At 42.3% G+C, this 21,908-nt stretch overlaps 1 protein-coding gene across 3 annotated transcripts in view; it reads right to left on the reverse strand.

Moving 5' to 3' along the window:
• rock2.S (Rho-associated, coiled-coil containing protein kinase 2 S homeolog) overlaps nt 1-2,073 on the reverse strand; it is a 127,970-nt gene extending 125,897 nt beyond the window's left edge. The window contains exon 1 of one of the 3 annotated variants that reach the window (XM_018264206.2): nt 1,090-2,072. In XM_018264206.2, the coding sequence (XP_018119695.1) occupies nt 1,090-1,188 (99 nt within the window). In that variant the 5' untranslated portion in view covers nt 1,189-2,072. 3 annotated transcript variants of the gene reach the window in all.
• Between the last annotated feature and the right edge of the window lie 19,835 nt (nt 2,074-21,908).

Genomic DNA, 21,908 nt, shown 5'->3' on the forward strand with positions numbered 1-21,908 from the left:
TGGGAGTTAGAATAAAAATTAAGGAAATTAAAATACTCGCATATTGGCTGATTAAGTGACACCTCAGTATATCACTGTGAAGCATGCTATTGCCAACTGACTGGAAATACAATGTTTTTTTGGGCATGTGGTTATGGGCCCGACATGGGCACTGATGTGTACCAGCCTTACAGAGAAAATACACCCGAATTATAAATAGTGAATTCCTTATATAGTTATGAATGAGAACATAGCTCAGGGCTTATTAACAAAACATTCCTCTTTGGCATATTTATACATTAGAGTAGGTGCTGCCATACCACTCGCCTAGGCAAGGCCAGCCTTCAGCAAAACAGGATTGGGTTTCTTTATTTTTTCCTCTATCTATTCTACCTTTTTATAAACTGTTACAATGTCAGGCTTCATTTGTATCATTTTATCGTTAGTATTTTATTTTTATAAGTAAAAGTTTGCTTGCTGGAGTATTTCCCATTTCTTTAGTAAAAAAAAAATAAATAAAAAGGGTTAGCATTTGTTCATACAGTCTATTGAGCCCTTACTTTCATAAGGATGCAAAATCACATTACAAGTAGGGGGCTAATGTTGAACTCAAGGGAATGTGCCCCTTGTCAACCTACACACATCAGCCCCAAAAATAAACATTATGCTGCCTGCATTGCATCACATCCCAATACAAGGTAAATAGCAGCCTAATGCATCACCCTGCAGGCCCATTAAATAAACAATATACTGAATTCTTTGCTGAGAAAGGACCACCACTAGCAGCTAGCCCCCTCAGTGGCCCTGCAGAAATTTAGTTTGGCCTTTGGGACAGTTTTCTTGTTAAGGAGCAGAACAAGAAATTGACTTGTCGGTGCATTAGAAAACCACATCATAGAGGTGTTGAGGCTTTAATGCTGGACTACATCTCCCAGCATCCTTTATCAGGCTCAAGCTAAGGCTCAGCATAAGGAAAGGGGACAAGTCATTAACCCTTGTGCTGCTTAACTGCTGCAAACCAAGGACATCAACTTAGACAATACACACATTGCAGCTTGTAAACACAGACATGCCGGCAGTCTCTCGTTTGATACTAAAGTGCCCACTTACCAACAAGCCCTCGACATTGATAGGGGAGCGGGGGTCTCGTAGAATGGCTTCCAGCGTCTGCCACCGGGTGCCCATGTACTCGTCCTGCGGGGGAGACATTTCTGCTCTGGGGTACAATAATCCTTGGCTTGTTTTCAAGGGTAACAGGCTTTTTATCCTTCAGCCTCTTCTCGCCACTTCTTTATCTCCAGGTGCAAAAGGTCTGTATCCCATGTGATGTCCCCCTTGCCTGCCCCCGATACTGAGCTGATCTAAGGGTAAGTCCTGTAGGATATCGAGTCAGTGTAGGGATGTGGGGGGTGTATGGGGCCACTTTGATATGGCTAAACTTTAGGGCCCCTAAAGTGGTACAGCAGCTTTCCATAAACAAAGTAGCCCTTCTAGCTATGAGTGTGCAGGGATAGGAGTGAGTGTGGGAGTAAGGACAGAGGTGAGTCTATCTGGGGTAGAGAAAAGCAATAGTGTGTGTATGTGGGATAGAGAATAGCAATAGTGTGTGTGTATAGGGAGTTCAGGATGTTCTGGAGGAGTAGTGGTTACAGGGACAGGTCCCTACCCCCTGAGAAGGCGTGGGCAGCTAAAGGGGGTCCCCATGTGTATGTTAGTGAGAAGAGGGGGCCACTGCCCCCCGTGCCTGCTCTCTCTTTCTCTCTCCCTCTCTGTCTCACAGACACAACTATCCGGGGAGGCTGATAGGTCCTTCCCTCCAGGTAACTTGTACATCCACAGGTCTCGCGCCAGGAGAAAGGGAAGTTCCGGCAGTGGGTCCGGCCAATGTGAGCTCCCGGCAGGGGTGGCTGCTGCTTCACCAAAGTATCCGCTGTTCCAGGCGGCTTTTCCCCTATCCGCCAAACAATTCCTCTTGCCGTGTGAATGCGCTGCTCCCGCACTGGCCCGTCTCCTTCCTCTCACACTGCTGCCCCCTCCTCTTCCTCCGGGGGCTGGAACTGCCTCCCCCTCCCGCCCTGTGCGCGATCCCTGCCCCTCCTTCCTCCTGCTGCAGCTGCCTGTCCTTTCTCTCTCTCACTCTGTTCCCTCTCTCTCTCTCTCCCCCACTCTCTCTCTCTCTCTAACCACTCTTTCTCTCTCTTTGCCCACTCTCTGCCCATTCTCTCTCTGCTTACTTCTTCTTTGCCCACTTTCTCTCTCTCTCTCTCTCTGCCCTCGCTCTCTCTCTGCACACTCTCTCTCTCTCTCTCTCTTTGCCCATTCTCTCTCTCTGCCCACTCTCTCTCTCTTTGCCCATTCTCTCTCTAACCACTCTCTTTTTCTCTCTTTGTCCACTCTCTCTCTAACTATTCTCTCTCTTTGCCCTCTCTCTCTGCCCACTCTCTCTCTCTTTGCCCATTCTCTCTCTAACCACTCTCTTTTTCTCTCTTTGTCCACTCTCTCTCTAACTATTCTCTCTCTTTGCCCACTCTCTCTCTCTTTGCCCACTCTCTCTCTGCCCACCCTCTCTAACCACTCTCTCTCTAACCACTATCTCTTTCTCTTTGCCGACTCTCTCTCTAACCACTCTCTCTTTCTCTCTGCCCACTCTCTCTCTAACCACTCTCTCTCTAACCACTCTCTCTCTAACCACTCTCTCTCTCTCTGCCCACTCTCTCTCTCTAATCACTCTCTCCGTCTCTCTTTGCCCACTCACTCTCTCTCTGCCCACCCTCTCTCTCTGCCCGCTCTCTCTAACCACTCTCTCTCTCTTTGCCCACACTCTCTCTAACCACTCTCTCTTTCTCTCTGTCCACTCTCTCTCTAACCACTATCTCTCTCTCTTTGCCCACTCTCTCTCTCTCTGTCCACTCTCTCTCTGCCCACTCTCTCTCTAACCACTCTCTTTCTCTCTGCCCACTCTCTCTTTCTCTCTGCCGGCTCTCTCTCTAAGCTCTCTCTCTCTCTGCCCACGCTCTCTCTTTGCCCACTCTCTCTCTGCCCACCCTCTCTCTCTTTCTCTCTGCCCGCTCTCTATAACCACTCTCTCTCTTTGCCCACTCTCTCTCTCTCTGCCCACTCTCTCTCTCCCCACTCTCTCTCCTGCTGCCCTCCGTACCGATACATTTTTTTTAACCTTGCCAATCAATTTTCTGACAAATGTTGAACGAAAAATCGTAAATGCGTATCTTGGCTAGTTTGTACTTTCAGAGACATGTTTGAACTTTGTTTAGGAAACCATTAAAAATGATACACAAAGTTTTACATATGCATAATCCAAAGCCATGTATAGAACATGATCAGAGATTAGTGATGTCAGATCATCAGTTAAAGGGGTGGTTCACCTTTAAGTTCACTTTTAGTATGTTATAGAATGGTCAATTCTAGGCAACTTTTCAGCTGGCCATCATTTTTTCTTTTTTTATAGTTTTTGAAATATTTGCCTTCTTCTGACTATTTCCAGCTTTCAGATCTATCTAAGAAAAGGATGCTATGTAAGGGTAAGGGCACGCACCGCTATTTTGGGAGATTAGTCGCCAGCAACAAATCGCTTCTTCTTTGGAAATCTAAATTGCCGGCGGGATGGCACTCAGAATACTTTGTTTTTCGAAGTTGCCCGCCATTGTCTCACGAGGAAACTTCGGACGACTTCGGAAAGCTGAAGTGATCCAACTGTCATCCCGCCAGCGATTTACATTGTAGCTGGCAGGAAGGTGCATATTATTCCTTGTACATTCCAGCGGATCTCTGTCTCACCAATGACAACCAGTGGGAGGTTAAAGGGGCGATTCATCTTTAAGTTAACTTTTAGTATGTTATAGAATGGCTAATTCCAAGAAACCTTTCAATTGGTATACCTTTTTTATTATTTGCCTTCTTCTTCTGATTCTTTCCAGCTTTCAAATGGAGGTCACTAACCCCATCTAAAAAACAAATGCTCTGTAAGGCTACAAATGTATTGATATCGCTACTTTTTATTACTCGTCTTTCTATTCAGGCCTCTCCTATTCATATTCCAGTCTCTTATTCAAATCAGTGCATGGTCGCTAGGGTTACATGGGCCATAGCAACCAGATTGCTGAAATTGCAAACTGGGAAGCTGCTGGATAAAGATAAATAACTAAAAAAAACACAAATAATAAACCAATTGCAAATTGTCTCAGAATACCACTATCTACATCATATTAAAAGTTAATTTAAAGGTGAACATCCCCTTTAGGGTGCGCACTTACCTGTGGGTCTCCTGGTATGATGAATGGAAGGAGTAGATGCCATTTGCACCTGATGACTCATTACTAAGAGAACAGAATTCCAACTGCAGTGAAGTCATTTAACAGCCAGGAGTTGTAAGCCTCATACACATCGTCATCTCCAAAAATAACTGCTGGAAGCCACGCAGATCACTCAGTCCCATTTGGCATACGGGGTTGAGTTAAATAAATGAAACGTCCAATTGAAATGCCATAAGGCACTGTCAGGAGGGAGTGTTACTATGGAAATATAATTGCTGTTGGCTAATAAATATTGTTGTTGGCCATGGTCAGTGAGTGGGGGGCATCCCTAGAAAGTCTTTAGGGAAACTGAGAGGGCATTGGCATGTATCAGGGATATCCAGCCTGAAGCTCTTCAGCTGTTCATGGACTTCATGTTCCAATATCCCCTGAGCTGATGCTGGGGCCCAATCTGCCCTATAACTGACCTGTCCACGTCATATTTCCATGCAGTGTTGCCCAGTATTCCATACTTTAAAAGGGAACTATTGTGAAAATGAAAATTAAGTATAAGCTTCATCATAATGATATAAGAAACATTCTAAATACAACTAATTATAAATTCTGTAATGTTTCTCAAATAATCAAGTTTATCTTCACTATTCCTCTCTCAGCGTCTGTTTCTCTTCATTCTGTCTTCATGCAGCAGTTGGGTGTCAGATAATCATTGACAGTTAGATCCAATATATCTTATAGGGGGGCTCCTTTTGCCTAGAAGATGTATTAGAGCTCACTCTATTAAAATCACCAGACATCATGTCTCTCTACATGCAGACTTTGTGCAAAAGGCAGTTATTTTGTTATTTGAATGAGCTCTAATTCATCTGCTAGGAAAGGAAGCCCCCCTATTAGACATATTTGATCTAACTGTCAATGAATATCTGACACCCAACTCCTGCATGAGAATGAAGAGAAACGGATGCTGAGAAAGGAACAGTGAAAATAAACTTGATTATTTCAGAAATGATGCAGAATATTTAATTGATTGTATTTACAAAGTTTCTTATTTCAACATGATGACGCTTATATTAAATTTTAATTTTAGCGATAGTTCCCCTTTAAACACCACTCGATTGTATGGCAGTTATTTTTGAACAATGTCTGCTATGCACATACTGTACAAGTATCTTTAAATAAACAATATGTGATATACTATATACTGTGTTTGATATTGCATGCAAGAAAACAATATTCTTAATTGGAACAAGAAAATCCCAGTTTAAATACAGGATTAGGGCACAGGGCTGCGTACCAATTCCTGTGGCCAGTAGCCAGTATTTATAATAAGCCTCATCCCTATTCATATAGACAGACAGAAAGACAGGTGGATGTTAGATACATACATACATAATTAAATGGGTTATTCATCTTTAAATTAACTTTAAGTATGATGTAGACAATGATATTTTAAGACCATTTGCAATTACTCTTCATTTTTTATTCTTTATGGTTTTTAAGTTATTTCGCTTTTTGTTCAGCAGCTCTCCAGTTTGCAATTTCAGCAGCTATCTGGTTGCTAGGGTCTTATTTATCCTAGCAATTATGCAGTGGTTTGAATGAGAGATAGGAATATGAATAGGAGCGGGCCTGCATTGAACAGTAAGTAATAAAAAGTAACAATAGCAATAAAATTGTAGCGTGATGGGGCAATAATTCTTGGCTTATTTGAAAGCCGGAAAGAGTCAAGTCAGGAGAGGAGGGCAAATAATTCATACTATAACTGTAGAAAATAAATAATGAAAGCCAACTGCATTGTAACTAGGAACAGGCCATTCTATAACATACTAAAAGTTAACTTTAAGGTGAACCACCCCTTTAACAAGTTATGGGCTTGTTGTTTTACAAAATCTATTGTAAATTGACTGGGCTTACATTAATAGCTGCACTACACTGCTGATGTTTTGTTGCCAAAAAATATAATTATCAGACATTTTTAAACTGAGAAGCACTCCATGCCTCTATAGAGTTAAGCAGCAATATTATAACTCCTAGCATGCCCATTCCATTGTGCGTATAAATTGTAACTCAGGTACAAGTCCACAGTGCTTTGGGTGCACCTACTACTGGCCGAGAGTTAAGTACAGAATTGCCTTCCTGATCTTTTTTGTTTAACAGCATCTGAAATGGGACATTAAAAAGCATATTTGCACTGGTGTCATTTATGCTCAACTACAAAGAGGCACAACATTTTTGCATTAGAAATAAACACTGCATTGGGGGGATAAATGGAAAATTGAGCTGATTTTTGCACCTTACTGCACCCTCAGTGTCTCACTGCACAGGGAATTCAGTCTTGGCTTGGGGAGCAAATACTTGTATTCAGTATCAGTAGCAGGGGTAACATGCAAATGGCACACAAATCTAATTCTATGGGGTATATAGTATAAATATCTCAAGATAACACCTCTTCAGGTGAATGTCCTGAGTTTTACCCACACGCAATGACACAATGGACACTCTAGAAAAGAACATATAAAGTGCATTATTTGGCATTTTGCATTCCAGTTCATATCAGTAACAGTAAAAATACTCAGATATTTGCACAGTATTTACCTTATTTCAGTACTGTGTCGTTTTTTACAGCATCCCACCTTGGCTGCTGACCCTGTCACCCTGCTATGGAGAGTTCCATTGGTGGCCTGTTCATTTTACCACAAAATCAACATTGTCAGACAAAACTCCATGGAGTTCTAAGCCATACCAATTTTTGGCTTCTTTCTAGGACATGATAGTCAAGCCACATTTGAAGATTACTCATAGTATTGTGAGTGGAGAACTAATGCCTACAAATTAATGTGGTTAAAAATGTTGGTTATTATATACAGAACTTATTGCAGCAGCCTAAAGTTTCAGCTTGTCAATAGCAGCAATGATCCAGGACTTCAAACTTGTTACAGGGGGTCACCATCTTGGAAAGTGTCTGTGACACTCACATGCTCAGTGGGCTCTGATTGGCTGTTGAGAAGCTAAGCTTAGGGCTCGTCACTAATTATCCAGCAGAAAATGAGCTTCCCCTGTAATATAAGCTGATGCTACAGGGCTGATTATTAAATTCTGATGCTAATTGCACTGGTTTCTGTGCTGCCATGTAGTAATTATCTGTATTAATTACTAATCAGCCTTATATTGTGACATTTCTATTCTATGTGTACTGTATATTGTGAGTGGCTCCCTAAGCTCAGTAAGTGACAGCAGCACAGAGCATGTGCAGAGTGAATCAGCAGAAAAGAAGATGGGGAGCTACTGGGGCATCTTTGGAGACACAGATCTTTACTGCTAATGGGCTGTGGGTTGCCTTGGGCTGGTACAACATTTCTAGCTTCTTTTTTAGTTACACTTTAGTTCTCCTTTAAGGGCCAGGGTGAGTGCTTGTATCCTCAGAAGCAGCTGATTTCCCTACAGATCTCCCTATCTTAACATGGCAATCAAACAAACCTAAAGAGAACATTTTCAGTTCCGTATATACTCGAGTATAAGACGAGTTTTTCAGCATCCAAAATGTGCTGAAAAAATCTACCTCAGCTTATGCTCAAGTCAGCGGGCAGTAGCTGAGATTGCAGTCACTTTTAATCATTCCTATACCAACAGTTCGCTTGGGGAGAGACTGCAATATCACACAGCACCCTCTGTTGATTATATGAAAGAATAACAGTGCGCTCTCTGTTGGTTATATGAAAGAATAACAGTGACTGCAATATCACACAGCGCCATCTGTTGGTTATATGAAAGAATAACAGTGACTGCAATATCACACAGCGCCCTCTGTTGGTTATACGAAAGATTAACAGTGATGGCAATATCACACAGCGCCCTCTGTTGGTTATATGAAGGATTAACAGTGTTGGCAATATCACACAGCACCCTCTGTTGGTTATACGAAAGATTAACAGTGATGGCAATATCACACAGCACCCTCCAGAGAATCCGTTTGGCAATTCTCTGTCACCATCAACTTTGCAAAGAAGTCCGGTTGATCGATGGGGGGGTCGTTTTGGCGGAATGTGCGCTGCTGGGAGACAGGGCTGTAGTTGTGTCTAGGCTTATACTAGAGTCAATAAGTTTTCCCAGTTTTCGTAGGAAAATTAGGTACCTCGGCTTATACTTGGGTCGGCTTATACTCGAGTATATACGGTATGTCAAAGAAGGTAACAAAATCTAGATTGTAAGCTTTATGATTAAGTAGTCATTCTGCCTTAATAAAGACTGCACAGTGCTGGATTCAATTTCCCAATGTAAAACTTTACCAGATCCATCGATAACAATCCTGAGTTCCATTCTGTGCTCTTTACCAGAGGTAATTCCATTAATATGCTGTTATGTATAAGGGCAAACTCGTCACATTATCGGTACTTGTGTAATGATGCGTGGACTTTACAAAGTCATGTTTTGTTCTGCAATAACACCAAAAAATGTAGTGTCACACCTCATTACATCCCATTGGACATTCCACAGACAACAGAGATAACTGATAACACTTGGCCTTATGTCTGCTGAATCCCTGTTGGGGAATACACACTATGAAATGTTTCACTTTAAATTCTGAAAACATGCAGCATTCCAATCAAGGAGACAGGCCATAAAGGCAGATAGATGTATGTATTAAACAGAACTACCAATATGAAAATGATGACTTTGACCTGGCATGCTGTTCATTTCTACGCTGTATATGTTAGGAGGTAGAAGTCCTGTTTTTATTGCAGTGTGTTTATAATTAGCTCTGCTGTGTTCAGCCATATTTATCCGTTGTCTAAACAAAACCACACCCAGTCGGTTGTGTTCAGTGGAACTTTAGATAACATATTCATTGATTAACTGCACCCAAACTCCCTACCAGTAAAACTACCATTTATTCTTTTCAGACTTGCAGAATAAGTAGACAATATCTGCAAAATATTATATGTCACTTTAATTTATTTGTGTTATTTGCCCTTTTTTAATTTATTTGCCCTTTTTTAATTTATTTGTGTTATTTGCCCTTTTTTAATTTATTTGTGTTATTTGCCCTCAGGAGCCCTGGTGTTTGCTATCAGCCCTGAGGTGCTCAGCCATCTTATATGCTGTCATTTTTTTTTGTCCAATTAAACAGTTAAAACACACAGATAAAAAGTAAATAGCAATTGCAAATTGTCATACAAACCCATTTCTGCCACTAGGTGGAGCTGCTAATGAAATCTAACAGCAGAGAAAAAGTATTTGCTAAAATCCTTGAAATATGGCATTACTGAAAAAGCATTCATCTGACACACTGATTCATCTGACACACTGCCTCTGATTTGTTCCAAAAGACCTAGTGGGGCTCATTTATAAACACGGGACAAATTTGCACCTGGGCAGTAACCCATAGCAACCGATCAGAGGATTGCTTTAGCGTTCTCCATGCAGCTGACTGTAAAAAGCTAATCAGTGATTGGTTGCTACGGGTTACTGCCCAGGTGCAAATTTGCCCAGTGTTTATAAATGAGCCCCAATGTGTCAACTAACACAGCTCTAGCTATTAGGCTAATAAGCCTCTAACTGTCCTACTGGGTGCATCAAGGTCCTGTACTCAACTTAAAACTACTCGTCAGGCTCAAGGTTCCAGTGCTTTGGGTCACCTACCACTGTCCAGGAATAGGTACAGAATTGCCTATCTGCTACTTTATTTTATTTATTTTTTATAGCATCTAAAATGGGGCATTAAAAAGCCTCAAAAATGCCCATAACATCCATATTTGCAGTGGCATAATTTATGCTCAACTGCATAGAGGCACTAAATGTGTAATTGTTTGACCCTAACATTAAAGGAAAACTATACCTCCGAACAATGTAGGTCTCTATAAAAATATATTGAATAAAACAGCTCATAGGTAAAACCCTGCTTCATGTAAATAAACCATTTATTAATAATAATATAGTTTCTTTAGTAGTATGTACCATTGGGGAATCCTAAATAGAAAATTGCCATTTTAAAAAATAAGGGCCACCCCCTGGGATCCTATGATTCACAGTGCACACAAACAAACCATACATGTTAGGTCACATGAGCCAATTAACAGACAGAGTTCTGTCTATTGCTCCCACACTTCTTCCTGTTACAGTTAGGGCTAGTCCACACAAGGAGATTCGGGGAGATTTTGTTGCCTAGCGACTAATCGCCTCGTCTTCTGAGCGATAATCTCCCCAAACTGCCTCAGCGTGTTTTCCCATAGGCTACAATGACACAGAGGCAAGTTCGGGGTGACTATTGAAAACGCATCGCCGCGTGTGCATTAGCGCAGGTGACTTTTCATTGTAGCCTATGGGAAAACAAGCTGAGGTCATTCGGGGAGATTGTCGCTCAGAAGACGAGGTGATTAGTTGCCAGGCGACAAAATCTCCCTGAATTTCCTTGTGTGGCCTTACCCTTAGAGCTGCAGTATTTCTGGTCAGGTGATCTCTGAGGCAGCACACATAATAGGGGTTCAAGGCAAAATATGTAAAAGGGCAATATTTACTTCAATATATATTACAGTTTGGCAAGATTCTTTAATATGCCACTTCATTTGATATAAACTATATTTAAGTATTCATTTTGGGTGTATAGTTCTCCTTTAAGCTAATGAAGCTGGAGAAAAAAAAACTGCATTGGAGGGGGAGATGGGTCATTGAGCTGATTTCTGTACCTTGCTGTACCCTCGGTGCCTCAAGGCACATGGATTTTACTCTAGGCTCAGGAAGTAAATAGTGGTTGCCCTAGTTGACTATTGAGTAATTGGAGTCAGTAGCAAGAGTAACACACATATTGGCTCTTGGGTATCATGCTCCTTTGATTTGTTCCAGAAGAGCCAATGTGTCAACTAATAAGCCTCTAAGCAATCTGAAATGGTAACTGCCCTACTGGGTGCCTCAAGGTCCTGCTAGAAGTACTTGTCAGTCTTGGAATCCGCAATGCACATGTTTCTAATTCCACCGCAGCCCCACTGAAGGATATATTCATTAGGATTGGCATCATAGTCTGGCCAGCCACATACGATACTACTACAGACTGGATTTAATTAAACCATAAAATTCAGTGCCACGTAGAGGGCCACCTGAGCAATGTGCAGTATATTAAAGGGCTTATATTGAATCCAAATAATACCAAGAAGTCTTGGAAACCCGTGGTCAGGCTGAAGGCCATTTACATGCCATGGAAAGTTGCATCAAGTCGGTGGATCTGTGCAAGAGCGACGCAGCAGTTTTGTGATAATGCACCAGGCAACCAACATATCAACCAACCCTCCTGTGTATAAATACACCATGGACACAATAAACTGCATAGTCATACTGTAGGAAAAACATGGATGATAATATTGGCGTGTTCTTATTACATTAACTCTATACTCTCTTCTATGAAGTCTGATTTCTACATCATTATACTTAGTGGAGCAATTAAACTAGATACAGTAACAAATAAGGTTTATCTTTATCTCCAAGCCATGGGTTTTAGCACATACTTTTTCTCCAGACCTTTGATCCTGAAAGAGCACCTGGATACTTCCTATTCTCCAACAGACCAATGATCTCTATACCCAGCCTGTCTATGTAGAGCTCTTATCTGCCCATAAACACAGCCCTCACAATCCCGCAGCCATAAAACTGTGCTGTTCAAACCTGTTTTTTCTCCTTATACTTTCAAAGGGCAGCACATAGTCATATGACTTATGCGAGATATTTGCTTCATATGTTTGTTTTGCCTGAGCATGCGATAAAATGGCAATATATATGTAGTGATTGCAGTCAATATTTATTTTGTGGCCTGGACAGAGGCTGTTATGCAGTTTGACATCCTACGAGTGATAAATTGGTTAAACAAAAAAAATATTGAGGGATTGGAGTTCATGGCAGCCATCTTCTGGGTCTTTGTTAGGGTTGCCACCTTTCAAAAAGATTTCCACTGGCCGTGGTGCAGGCAGGAGGGGGCGTGTTGTGACGTCAAAGGGGTGTGCTGTGATGTCAAAGGGGGTGGAGCCACGACACACAATTGGACAGACGCCGGAAAAAAGGTGAGTTTTCAGCAGATTGGGGCAGGCCAAGGGCTTTTTTTTCCCACAACGCATCAGTTAATAGTGCTGCTCCAGTAGAATTCTGCACAGAAGTCGATTTTTCAAAAGAGCAAACAGATTTTTTTATATTCAATTTCGAAATCTAACATGGGGCTAGACATATTGTCAGTTTCCCAGCTGCCCCCAGTCATGTGACTTGTGCTCTGATAAACTTCAATCACTCTTTACTGCTGTACTGCAAGTTGGAGTGATATCACCCCCTCCCTTTTCCCCCCCAGCAGCCAAACAAAAGAACAATGGGAAGGTAACCAGATAGCAGCTCCCTAACACAAGATAACAGCTCCCTGGTAGATCAACTGAAAAGAACAACTGATAAAGTATCCCTTTAATAAGGGCTTTGTTTCTCCTTAAAAGTCACTGACTAACTCCAAGTTAGAGAGCTGAAAAGCAGGAAGTTGTGTTCTGTTTAGCCATGTTAAAGGAACAGTTCAGTGTAAAAATAAAAACTGGGTAAATCGATAGGCTGTGCAAAATAAAAAATGTTTCTAATATAGTTAGTTAGCCAAAAATGTAATGTATAAAGGCTGGAGTGACTGGATGTGTAACATAACAGACCCACGTCAACCAATTGAAGTCACTGATTGGTTAATGCCTGGTAATCAATCAGTGGAAACCAAGAGAGCTGCAAAGCAGGAAGTGGTGTTCTGGCTATTATGTTACACATCCGGTTACTCCAGCCTTTATACATTACATTTTTGGCGAACTATGGGCATTACAATGCCTTTGCAACCACCCTTTTCTAACGGAGATGCATCATTTTGCACTCAGCACACTGACATGAAGGAAGATAAAGTGAAATGATGTGAAGCCACAGTGCAGGAAATACAGTAGGTAGATGAGAGAACGCCCTTGTGTTTAGAGAAAACAGATGCTGATAAAGTGAGAAAAACCTGTGTAACTCATTAGGTAAAGGGGATTAAAGTCCGCGCTAGCTAGGATGGGGGGATTACAGCTGCACCAAAATTATGGATCCACTAATCCACATATAAATAATCGTAAATCTGAGTGAGGTGCGCTATATTTTAGAATGACATATACCTAGAAAAGAAGAAAAACCTCGATAGTGTATTAACCTTTAAGTTAAGGGTAATATGCGCTGAGAACTACTCACAGGCGGTTCGTAGAGTATCTGACAGTTTGGAAACCGTCATCGCTTCAGTGTTCTGTCGGAGTTGGTCTCATCAGCTGTGTACCTAGCGGGGAAAATCTCAGGATAGTGCAGAACAGTCGGCTAGCGTGCGGGGGAGGACAGAAAGATTTAGGCTTATCCTCTGCTGGTAGCGGTCCGATAGTGCAGTCCGATAGAGCAGACTGGCTAATCAACCTAGGAGGACTGCACTATTGGACCGCTACCAGCAGAGGATAAACCTCGTTTGACTACCTTCGTCCGGTAAGCCTAAATCTTTCTGTCCTCCCCCGCACGCTACACAGCAGATGAGACCAACTCCGACAGAACACTGAAGCGATCACGGTTTCCAAACTGTCAGATACTCTACGAACCGCCTGTGAGTAGTTCTCAGCGCATATTACCCTTAAGGTGGCCATACACGGATAGATCCGCTCGTTTGGCGATGTCGCCAAACGAGCGGATCTCCCTCCGATATGCCCACCTTGAGGTGGGCAATATCGGGCTGATCCGATCGTGGGCCCTAGGGCCCAACGATCGGATCCTTCACGTTCGCAAACGGGCGGTCGGATCGCGGGACCGCATCAACGAATAGATGCGGCCGCGATCCGACGGGATTTTTAACCCCATCCGATCGAGATCTGGCCGCCATACACGGGCCAATAAGCTGCCGACTCGGTCTGTCGGCAGCTTTTATCGGCCCGTGTATGGCCACCTTAACTGTGTAACTCATATTGGTCCTTCCAGAATTGTCACAGTTGGAGTACGGTACCAATATAGCAACTGGCCCTCAATATTAATCATTATTATTAAAACTAAGCAACTGGCCTTCATTATTAATTTGTTATATATTTTTTTACTTATTTGCCTTTTTCTCACTCTTCCCATCTTTCAAATGGGGGTCACTGACCCCATCTAAAAAACAAATGCTCTGCAAGGCTACACTATTTTTGTTATTGCTATTTTTTATTACTAATCTTACAATTCAGACATCTCCTAATCATATTCTCATTTTCAAATCAATGTATGGGTGATTGGATAATTTGGACCCAAATTGCTTGAATTGTAAACTGGAGAGCTGCTGAATAAAAAGCTGAATAACTCAAAAACCACAAATAATAAAAAATGAAAAACAATTGCTAATTCGCTTAGAATATCACTCCCTACATACTCTTAAATGTGAACTCAAAGGTTAACAAACCCTTTATCACCCTTTACAATGAACGCATATTTATGTCAGTTTTCACCATCTTGAAAAATCATTCTTGACATTTTACATATGGGATATTGTGTTGTGAAAGGTGGTGTGAAGTTAAATTACAGCTTCTAGAATTTGGTGTTCACAGGGTTTTGTAGTTCTCAGGAACTAGAGTTTGCTGTGCATGGGATTTGTAGTTCACTTCCAGCCTGGGTTCTAGGATTTGTTATGCAATGTATTTGTAGTTTAGTTATAGGTTGAGGACTAGAGTTTGATATGCATGTGATTTATTGTTCAGTTAAAGCCTGAGCACTAGTTTGGTGTGCTTGGGATTTGTAGCTTCAGTATCCAAAGGAATCCTCTTTATGGACCTGTAAAGCAGGGGTATCTGCAGATATGATTTCCAGTTTGAACAGACAAGTTGTCACCTCCTCGAAGGCCTGCCCAGTTGGTTAGGCAGTAATTCAATGAAGAAGTGGATAAGTGGCCCAGTGGGCCCAGGTGTCAGTGGGCCTCTTGCTTCTAAACATTTAGCATTTTTCATGGTCATTCCTTATTTCTTTATGGGGAAAAAATGCATAATAATGGAAGACTATAGTAAGTAGATATAAAAGACTAGGAGAATAAAGAGGTTGAGTGAGGAGAGGAGGAATAATAGTTGGAAAGTTGGGCCACGGTGTAAGGTTTTCTGGTGGGCCCCTGGCATCCCAGTCCAATACTGCCCATACCCAGGGTTGGACTGGCCTGTCGGGGTACTGGGTAAAAACCTGGTGGGCGCCGGCATTGGTGGCGCAGTACATCTTGTGCCAGAGCCAGCTGCTGCGTGAGTACCAGTGGTCCACTGGCTCCCTGCCCACCCAACCGCCTGCTTGACAGCCAGTCTGTCCACCTTCACTCTGCACACAGCCTGGCAAGTGATAGTGGAGGGGACCCTGTCATTCTAACATGACTACTGGCTGGCTCTTGTGGTGTGTGCTGCGTGTGCACGTAGGGTCGGACTGGGACGGCACCCTATGGCTCCTCTTCCTGCCACGACCGGCCCGAGGCCCGTAGAACACAGTACGCATGCATGCGCATATCGCGTCACAGCAGTGGGGGACCCAGCCCTGCCCATACCACCATTATTTCCACAATAATCCATGGTTTCCCCTATACACACTTGTGTCTGATTTGGAGTAAGTTAGGCATTCTGTAGAAAGACCATCACCCTTTATATCCTCTAACATCTCATTCATCATAACAGGGAGAAGGCCATGCAGCGCAACTAAAGGGAAACGGCCCCATATACAGCCGCATTTGCCTAAAAACACAGTGGTGCGCGAGCTGCTGGGGGGCCCTAAGGGGGTGCGGGCCCTGGCCCAATCGCACCCCCTGCTCCCCCGGTAGTTACGCCACTGGCCATGGATATAACATTATTCCATTAACACAAAGCCATTTAACCACACTAGTTGGCTACAGTGAATCAATACACTTCAGAGCTAATATATGAAATGGGAATCTATCAATCATGCTTAGGAACAGTGCGGCTCCCTCGCTGGTTTTTGTGGTCTTCCATTTCCAACTCGCTGCCTGTTAAATGCTCTGCTAGCGATTATTCTGCAATGAAAAGCATTTACAGCAAGAGAGAGGGATCCTCATAGGGCTACTTACTGTATGATGCCACACGCTGCTATATCTGCATAGTCACTTTGTGCCCTCTGTAGATTCTGGCTAATGCTGCTGTAAAATGACATATTTATTGGGCCGGTAGGCTTTTCTTGGGCCTCTGTGTATTTGGAATGCCAGGGTCGATTTTCAGTCTCAGTCTGGCCCTGCTGCACAGTGTTGGACTGGCCCATTGGGATACCAGGAAAAGTCCCGGTGGGCCCAGGTGTCAGTGGTCCCTCCTGCTTCTAAACATTTGGCCTATTTCATGGCCATTCCCTATTTCTATGAGAATAAAGTGGCTAAATAGATGGAATAATAGATTATAGTATGTAAAGAAAAGAGAATAGCAGAATAGAGGTTGAGTAAGGAGAAGAAAAATAATACTGAGGGTGGGCCCCTGGTGTCCCTGTCTGACACTGTGCCACTACACAATCTAGTTAGAGTAAGTCAGTCCTGGAAGCTGGATGAAAAAGCATCTTATTCTTGTCAATAACAGGGGTCCCATACCTGTTATCCTGAATGCTCAGGACCTGGGGTTTCCGGATAAGGGGTCTTTCTGTAATTTGGATCTTCATAACCTTATGTCTCCTCCAAAATCATTTAAACATTTGTTAAAACCAACAGAAATGTTTGCCTCCAATAAGGATTAATTATATCTTAATTTGGATCAAGGTAGTGTCTTTTTATTACAGGTAAAATAAGTAAGAAATAATTAAAAAAAAAACATTAATTATGTGATTAAAATTGAGTCTATGGGAGATGGCCTTCTACTAATTCTGAGCTTTCTGGATAATGGGATTCCAGATAATGGATCCCATACCTGTACTATTAGTGGCAGCACAGGTACAAGTCTAGGGTCCCAGCACCCTCCACCGCTGCACCCCAGGCACATGCCTCCCCCTGGTTCCCATTCCAAGTAATGCTGAATAACTGAGCATTATTTCAGGGCGGATAAAAAAAGATTTCCCCTTGATCTTGCCCAATTGGTGACTGTAGGAGTGTGAGGTTACACTTGTCTCCCAGCCGACTGAAAAACATTTTTGTAATGTCACTCACTCACATTTACTTTGCGGGTGACTGACTGTTGCCTTACCATTCTCCAACAGCTCAGATTTAAAGGAACACTGCAGAGAAGAGCGAAATTTGTGAAAAAGATGCCCATAGACTTCAATGGGTGAAAAAATTGTCACATGTAAAAAAAAAAAAAGTTGCCTATAGACAAATGCATTTGGCATATTTTTGGTAAAGTGAAATGGGTCAGATTTGGCCTTTACTAAACAGTACAGCAAAATGCTTGCAAGCTCACAGGTATCAATGTAAGAGTGTCTGGATTGCAGCTTTTCATTTTAGCTTGGGGGGCTTTTCTCTTTAGGGTAAGGGCACACCTGGCTATTCAGGGAGACTGGAGACTGGAGACTAATCACCTCTTCTTTGGGGCGACTAATCTCCCTGGACGCCTTCCCCCGGTCTTGCGCCGGCTGTAATAAAAAGTCGCCTGCGGCATGGCACACGCGGCACTTCGTATTCCGAAGTTGCCTCACGAGGAAACTTCGGGCGACTTCGGAATACGAATATTATAATATAATAATATATTAGTCGCCACAAAGAAGAAGCGATTAGTTCCGAGACTAAATCTCCCCGAATCACCAGGTGTGCCCTTACCCTTATGGGCTGAGTAGTAATTAGTTCTGCATTGCATAGAGAAACCACTGCAGCCTCCATTAGTATTAGTACTCAGTTCTGGAGTGGTGCTTTTTACATATATAAAGGGGTGTTTAACAAGCAGAGATTAGTACTGTTTGATCTAACTTGCAATCTATAAACCAGGGGGGTGCCTGACTGCAATACCCCTGTACCCCTCTTGTCCTGGTTGTAGGCATAATATACTCCTCTAGTTCTGCTTGTAGGCATAATATACTCCTGTAGTCCTGGTTGTAGGCATAATATACTCTTCTAGTTCTGCTTGGCATAATATACTCCTCTAGTTCTGCTTATAGGCATAATATACTCCTCTAGTCCTGCTTGTAGGCATAATATACTCCTCTAGTTCTGCTTGTAGGCATAATATACTCCTCTAGTCCTGCTTGTAGGCATAATATACTCCTCTAGTCCTGCTTGTAGGCATAATATACTCCTCTAGTTCTGCTTGGCATAATATACTCCTCTAGTCCTGCTTGTAGGCATAATATACTCCTCTAGTTCTGCTTGTAGGCATAATATACTCCTCTAGTTCTGCTTGTAGGCATAATATACTCCTGTAGCCCTGCTTGTAGGCATAATATACTCCTCTAGTTCTGCTTGTAGGCATAATATACTCCTCTAGTCCTGCTTGTAGGCATAATATACTCCTCTAGTCCTGCTTGTAGGCATAATATACTCCTCTAGTCCTGCTTGTAGGCATAATATACTCCTCTAGTCCTGCTTGTAGGCATAATATACTCCTCTAGTCCTGCTTGTAGGCATCATATACTCCTCTAGTCCTGCTTGTAGGCATAATATACTCCTCTACTCCTGCTTGTAGGCATAATATACTCCTCTAGTTCTGCTTGTAGGCATAATATACCATGGTTACAGCACCTTCTCCTAACAGCACCATCTGGCCTAACTATTTACTAGCACACTACTCCATAGTTACAGCCCTTCGCTATTGTTCAGTACTAAAGAGACTGTTGCAAGCCATTCCCATAAAAGGAGGTTCAAAAATAAGTTTTTCCTCATTTTCCTTCTGTGGGAGAAACAAGGCCTTATTTTCCTGCTTATATATTATATATATATATATATAATAGAACGACAGGCTATTTCCAGGACTTTCAGCACAAAGAGCTGTTCTTATGGCCTGAAATCCAGGGAAGAAATGGTATAAATCTGTGTGACTGGGGAGAATGTGCAGCAGTAGTAATGTGAGTGCTGTACAGCAGCCCAGAGATGGGGGTGAGTCTGAGATACAATACTAAGGGGGTAATGTAATAAAAGGCACTACGTTTGCCCATGGGCAGTAACACATAGCAACCAATCAGCAGGCAGCATTTACTGGTCACCTGTTTAAAAGCAACTATATTATTGGTTGTTATGGGTTACTGCCCCTGGGCAAACTTAAAGCCTTTTATTACATTAGGGGGTAATAGTATTATACTATGTGTGGGTCTCGGCACATTGAGTAGACAGAGACCTCTGCCCTCGTATCTGTTTCCTATCCCAGGTGTGGAGAGATTGGGCCGGCTCTATTTTTAGCCCAAGCATTCTTTTCCTCTTATTCAAGGGAGGAACCCTCGTCAGTCAGCTCCCCACTGAGCAGCAGGGCCACTGAACTAGGGCCCAGAGCTGAGATCCAATTACTTCTCCATTCATTTTGCATTTAAATTAAATGACACAGCGCCACCTGTGGGCTGGAGATACTATAGCAGCACATGTACTTTGCTCCCAGTTTTAGGAACAACTGAGCTGCAGCCAATGCACATCATTGAGAATTAGTGACGGGCGAATTTATTCGCCATGGGGCGAACTCGCAACAAATTTCCGCGTTTCTCCGCCATCGAATAAATTCGCAAAATTGCAGCTAAAAAGTTTTTAGACACCAGTGACAGTTCCGATGCCCGCAACAATATCATCACCGCCGACAACTAAACGCACTCCCATTGACTTTAGTGCAATTGAACAAAATAGACGCTAGTCAAAGTTTTTTTCTTTTTGGTTGAATAGTTCCGTTTTCTATCGAATAGGTCCATATTCCGCCGAATTTGAATCGTACGAATAGCGCATTTGATCGAATTCGATTTGAAGTTTTTCCCCCAAAAAAACTTAGATTTTTCAAAGCCCACCAATTGACTCCAAATGGGTTCTAGGAGGTCCCCCATACGCTAAAACTGCAATTCAGCGGGTTTTAGATGGCGAAAGTCGAATTTTTAAAGAGACAGTACGGGGCATATTGATCAAGAGTCAAACTTCGAATTGAAAAAACTGCGAAATTCGAATTCAAAAAGGCCAACCGAAATTAAGTCTTACTTTTTTTTGTCGAATAGGTTAGTTTTCGCCCGAATTAGAATTTAGTATACAAAAAATAGCTTGAAATTCAAATTTTTTTCATTCGAAAATTCACCTCGACCTTTGATAAATCTGCCCCTTAATATTTAGTTAATAATTCATTAAAAAAAACAAAAATATTAAAACAAAACCAATTTTAAATTGACTCAGTATAACACTGGCTATATTAAGGGGCAGATTTATCAAGGGTCGAATTGAAAATTGGAATTTTCGAGTTTTTTTTTAAGGTCAAAACATTCACATTCGACTAGGGAGTTATTCAAATAAGAGTTTTTCAAAAAAATTTGAATTTGATTTTCGAGATTTATCATACCCTTACCCTTTATGAACTCGAATTTGACTATTCGCTACCTAAAACCTGCCGAATTGCTGTTTAAGTCAATGGAATAGGTCCAGGGATCAGTTTAGAGTTGTTTGAAGCCTTCTTGACATTGACGATTTTTTTCTGATGCCCATAGACTTTAATTCTTCTCCTAGGAACATAACTAATTTGGGATCTGACAATCGGCCGAGTACAGACCCTGTTCTCTGTACTGAACACTTGTAGAAGCCAAGGAAGGTCTGACAATTTTTGAAGGAAAGGAGTGTGAAGCAAACTTAATATATGTTGTAGATCATTGAGTTTAGGTGGGTTGGATCATACGGACTACTGTGGGTAACAGAGCATGCTACAGGAACCTGTGGAAAAGGCATAGGGGTATATTTATCAAAGAGTGAAGTTAGAGATCACCACAGTCCTCTACCATGAAATTCCACCACTCTCCATTCATTTCTATGGGATTTTGAAGGGCATATTTATCAAAGGACAAACTTTAACGGTCTTTTTTAATTAATTATTATCATTAACAATTTTTGAGGTTTTAGCAACTTTTTTTTTTACATAGGTTTGTTTATATGAGGAGGTGAAAGAAGAGACAGAAGAAGAAGAGGGAGAAGAAGAAGAATGCGAACTTTCCCTCATTGATAAATACTCTTTTAAAAATCCAATAGAAATGAATGGAGAGTGGCGGAATTTCACTCTAGAGCAGGGGTGTCCAAACTACGGCCCGCGGGCCAACTGCGGCCCGCGACTCATTTTTAATTGGCCCGCAGGCAGCAGCATTTCACACCACCCCCCTCCCCAGTCGGTGCAGTGGAAGTGGCCAGCGGTGAACAGGAAGTCTGCTGCAGTGCCAGAGAGGGAGCTGGAAGAGGAGCAGAACGTCGCAGCAGCACGTCACACGCGCACCTGCTGCACTTGAGAAAACTGCTGCCGACTGGGATTCCACCTCTCCTTACATGCCACAGCACAGGCACACCAACCCGCCTCCCCATTCCCACTGCAGCAGCCAGCAGCCTCCGTGAGTTTTTAAAGCTCTGTTCTCTCTCCGTTACATAAACACTAAACTTCTGTCACTCCCCCTCCCTCTCAGAAACTAAAGGTGGACTGGACTCCTTGACTGTGACTTACTTCCCTGCAGCTGCTGCACATTCATTTCTATGTGATCACTGAGACACGTGAGAAGTGAATGTGCTGCTGCAGCTTGATCCTGCTTATCTAACAA

The sequence above is a fragment of the Xenopus laevis genome, chromosome 5S, assembly GCF_017654675.1.
Source record: "Xenopus laevis strain J_2021 chromosome 5S, Xenopus_laevis_v10.1, whole genome shotgun sequence".
NCBI classification, from domain to species: domain Eukaryota; kingdom Metazoa; phylum Chordata; class Amphibia; order Anura; family Pipidae; genus Xenopus; species Xenopus laevis.